This window comes from Panthera onca, chromosome D1 (genome assembly GCF_046562875.1).
Source record: "Panthera onca isolate mPanOnc1 chromosome D1, mPanOnc1 haplotype 2, whole genome shotgun sequence".
In the NCBI taxonomy this organism is placed as follows: Eukaryota; Metazoa; Chordata; class Mammalia; order Carnivora; family Felidae; genus Panthera; species Panthera onca.
The window spans coordinates 14,962,288-14,967,202 of NC_138348.1; the positions used below are offsets into that span (position 1 = coordinate 14,962,288).

Sequence of the window (4,915 nt, forward strand, 5' to 3'; positions counted from 1 at the left end):
TGATACATAACCTCAAAAATACTTTAAAAATTAAGTGCTCAAATATAGTTGAAGAATATTTTGGCATGAACAAAGAGTCTTTAAAAAAAATCCTTATTGGATTTAAAAGAAAACATTGGGCACCTGAGTGGCTCAGTCAGTTAAGCATCCGACTTTGGCCCAGGTTATGATCTCACAGCTAGTGAATTTGAGCCCCACACTGTGCTCTGTGCTGACAGCTCAGAGCCTGGAGCCTGCTTCGGATTCTGTGTCTCCCTCTCTCTCTGCCCCTCCCCTGCTCAAGCTCTGTCTCTGTCTCTCTCTCTCACAAATAAGTAAACATTAAAAAAATGTTTTAAAGAAAACATCATTACACACCAAAAGCATTCTACAGAGTATACAAAAGTTAAAAACACACCAGTAGTCAGAAAGATAATACTTACATTCACAATAGTAAAAGGGATCCTTTCTTAGAATGTAATCAATAAGAATCAGTATGGAAATGAGCAACAATTGAATGAAATAGGTAAAGGTATTAACAGATGATTCCCAGAAAAAGAAATACAAACCATATTCAACATCTGGAAAGATAAACTAAACAATAAGAAAGATTACAATTTAGTCAGATTGTTCTATGCCACAAATATTCGTCAGCTACAGGTGGTTGAGAATGTGGAATGAAGTACCCTCACAGACGGTGAGCATCAGTGTAGCTACTGGGGCAATCTCTAGGACGGCACTTTGGCGATACCTATGAATATCGACACTTAACTATGTGATCATTGTTTCAAATACATATCTCAACAATTCCACTCCTAGGAACTCATACTTGCACTTATTCGCAAGCATACAATTATAGCAAACTTCTTTGTCAAAAAAAAAGGTTAGTAAAAACATGAACAGGAATGGATATATTTATTTTAGTATATGTTAATATGTAATGTGCAGTACAAGAAAAACTAAGAGATCTCTATGGACTAGTATGCAATATCTTCAAGATGTTGCAAATGATTTCACTTATACGTGGAATTTAAAAACAAAAACAAAAACCAGGAGCAAACTCACGCATACAGAGAACAAACTGGCAGTTGCCAGAGTTGAGGGGGATGGAGGGATAGGCAAAATGGGTGAAGGAGATAAAGGGTACAGAGTTTCACTTATAAAATAAACACATCACAAGAATAAAAAGTATAGCATAGGGAACACATCCAATATGTTGTAGCAACTTTTTATCTTAACACATGGAAGCTACCATGATCATAATGAGCATTTCTTAATGTACATGATAGTTCAGTCACTATGTTGTGTATCCGAAACTAGGATAATATTGTAGGACAATTTTTCAACTGAAAAATCAAAAATAAACAAAACTATCCTAAACTTAAAAGTTTATTTTTAAAAAAGTTAATAAAAACAAATATTTAAATACACAGAGAAAAATTTGCATACATAAATACAAATGATGTTAATACCTCAAGAGGCTTAAGAAACAGATTAAGTGACTTCCTCTGGGGAAAGAGGAATAGAGACCGTGTTGAGAGATAAGTAGGTAATTTATTCACATTTTATCCCATTATGTAAAGTGTTCTCTTTTACTATTCATTATTATCCATTACACATCAATTTTTCTTGTAAAAATAAAAGTGTTACACAAAATATTTTGCAGATAAGGCAACAGAAATTTACTGAACAAGACAGTCTATGCATCATTAACATTATAATTAGTATAATAAAAAGAATTACCTGAAATAACAAGAATATAAGGAAAATATTACTAAGTATCAAAAAAATTAAAAAACATAAATTGATTGAAAATTAACCATGAAAATTTACTAAATAATTACCTATTGTTGACACCTTGCTATGAAGGTTTTGCACCTTTCTAAATGAAGCAATCTCCAAGGGATAATGGACTATAGATTCTACCAGGGAGGGAAATTGTTATTAAAGCACAATTATCCATTTCATCCTTTAAAAATAATTCAGTTCTTTGAACAAGGGAACTCAGAATCATTTTAACAAAACATCTGCATTCTTATAAAGTGGAATCCAATGTCAAACAATTCTCTTCATGGTGGATAATGCACTTATACACCAACAGATACGACATTTCTCATCCAGAGCTTCTTCATCGCATTTGTCATCTCAGAATTTCTCAGAGTATAGATCAGGGGGTTCAGCATAGGGGTTATAACTGTAAAAAACACACTCACTGATTTGTCAACGGGGAAGGTCTTAGCAGGTCTCACGTACATGAAAATACATGGCACAAAGAAGAAGACCACCACAGTGATGTGGGCACCACAGGTCTGGAGGGCTTTCCGCCTCCCTTCCGGACTAAGGTTCTTTAGAGAGTGCAAGATGACACCATAAGAGATGAGCAAGAGCACAAACACGATTGTGCACATCATCCCTCCGTTGGCCACCACTAACAGGCCAATGACATATGTGTCAGTACAGGCAAGTCTCAGTAAGGGGTACATTTCACAGATGAAATGATCAATGACATTGGGACCACAGAATGGGAGACTATAAATCGTGCTAACTTGAATGGCTGAATGCAGAAAACCTCCAACCCAGGACCCTACCAGCAGCACAACACACACCTCTTGCCTCATGACAACCAAATAACGCAAAGGCTTACAGATGGCCACATAGCGGTCATAAGCCATCACCAGCAGAAGAATGACCTCTGATCCACCGAAAAGGTGCTCTGTAAATAGCTGGGTCATACAAGATTGGAAGGATATGGTATTTTCCCCAAAGAACAAGTCCGAAATCAATCTGGGGGAAATGCAAGACGAATAAGTGACATCCATAAAAGATAAGTTAGCAAGAAACAAGTACATAGGGGAGCCCAGCGTCTTACTGACAGCTATAGTCACCACAATGAGCAGGTTGCCCACCACCGTCAAAATATAGAAGAGCAAGAATATAACAAACAGAAACTTCTGTTCCTTTCCATCCTGTGTGAGGCCCAGGAGGACAAAGAAAGTTACATTGTTCTTTGATTCCATCCAGTCTGTATAGGACCTGATTCACATATTAGATGTAGGTTTCCTAGAAAACAAGGAGGGAAACTTAAATGCATAATAAGATTAATCTTTTATTGATTCATCAATTTAAATAAAGTAGAAGACAACCTGTTTGTGTGGAGTATTTCACTGATGCTGTGATTCCCAAGTTAAATAAGCCATGGTTTCCTACACTCTGAAAGAGCATATATAATTATTGCCAGTGTAATAAGTGACACACAGTGTAGGAATATATCAATCAAAGACAATCAATGAAGACATCCCAGAGGAAGCAATGCTTTAGCTCAGTTATCTAAAGCAAAAGTGGAAGGACCACAAAGAGGACAAGAGAATACCATGGAAAGGTGCACAGTTCTTAAAGTCACAAAAGTGAAAAACTTGAGAACCATATAAGGTAACTGGCATATTTCAAGTGAGTGGATGAAATTCGGAATGGAAGGTCACCGCCCTGGAGTGTCTCATCCCTCTTTATTAGGGTCTTTGGTTGGATATCCCCCTTTTCCTGACCAATATATGTGAAAGCATTCCACTCTTATGTCTCCCCTTAATTTTTAAACTTCACACATGCAACATCTTTAACTCTGGACATCTCCAATAGGATATCAATTCTGTACTTATAAAACTAAATTTTTCATTTTTCACCATAAATCTAGTGTTCCACAATTCATTAAATGTCATTGCTCAGACAAGAAATATCACAGTGCCTTTATGTCTTTCTTATCTTCATGTCACATATTGATACCTTTAACAAATGTCATTAATGCCCTTTAAAACATATCACAAATTTGATCATTTCCCTTCCCTCCCCACTTCTCCTGACCCACTCCATTGGTTTCCTGCCATATCCCTCCCCTTGTACACTAGCCTCCATCAGTACATTCTGCTCATGCAGCCCAATTGATCCTTTTTAAATCAGATTCTGATCTATCACTCCACTGCTCACAATGTCTACAGTGGATACCAATCACACACTCAAAACTCAATGAATCACAGTTCATGTGACCATAAGATGAGCTATAATTCCCAGTTCACAGGTGAACAACCTGAGGCTCAGATCAACTAGTTAATTTTCCCAAGGTCAGCCATTTTTAAATGATTAAACCAGAATTGGAATCAAAGTTTGCTTCATCTAAAGATGATCTCACTTTACATAATAAAGAGAGTCACACAATTGCAAAGGCTGGTTTCCATGACTTACTTTTAGTCTTAACTTGTGAAAGCAGGTCTACAATCTGAAGGAACGCTTTCTACTCGTTCCCAGCAACCTGGATTTCTTCTGTCATCCAGTTTGACAAGAGAGGGCAAAAGCTGCCTTATTACTTGAGGATATATGTTATTTCATTCGGCTGTCTATCCGTTTTCTCCATAAGGTCTCCTGGTTATTCAGAAGGTTGCTTTTAGATTTTAGACCACTTCCTAGGAATTCCATGGTCCACAGAGAAAACAAAAATTTATCACATTAGGATAATATATCAAAAAGGTAGTGAACTAACTATCCTTACATGAGAAAAATAGCCACCAACCATCTCCCATTTTTCTCAAGCAACTTCTTTGCCTCTAATTTCTAAATAGAAAAATACCATTCAACAGCTTAGTCATCCTCACTCTATAGTGTTGGTTTGGTCAGATTAGCCGACTTGATATTTTAAAGAGCCATGCTTGGGCTTCTCCTTAGGTAATGCTTTAAGCCTAACAGAAACGTCCTCAAACATGTGGATCAGTTGTTAAGAGCATAGCCTCTTCTTCCCCATGCAGGCAACCATCACTGGACATTTTATTCCTTCTAACCACATTCCTCATTAAGTCCTACAATTGGAAAGCTGCCAACACTGATTCTTGCTTAATTAAATTCACTGGGAATTTCCACAAAATCTTTTTAAAATACCTATATAAAGATACTA

The 4,915-nt window shown here is 36.7% G+C and overlaps 1 protein-coding gene across 1 annotated transcript; it reads right to left on the bottom strand.

Annotated features, from left to right (window-relative positions):
• Nucleotides 1-2,066: 2,066 nt before the first annotated feature.
• On the bottom strand, nt 2,067-2,996 carry LOC132676379 (olfactory receptor 4A47-like). The gene has a single exon (XM_060628479.3). It carries the CDS (start codon nt 2,994-2,996, stop codon nt 2,067-2,069), a length of 930 nt encoding a protein of 309 aa, XP_060484462.3.
• Between the last annotated feature and the right edge of the window lie 1,919 nt (nt 2,997-4,915).

Coding starts and splice junctions, on each gene's coding strand:
- LOC132676379 (XM_060628479.3), bottom strand. CDS start 2,996: ATGGAATCAAAGAACAATGTAACTTTCTTTGTCCTCCTGGGCCTCACA.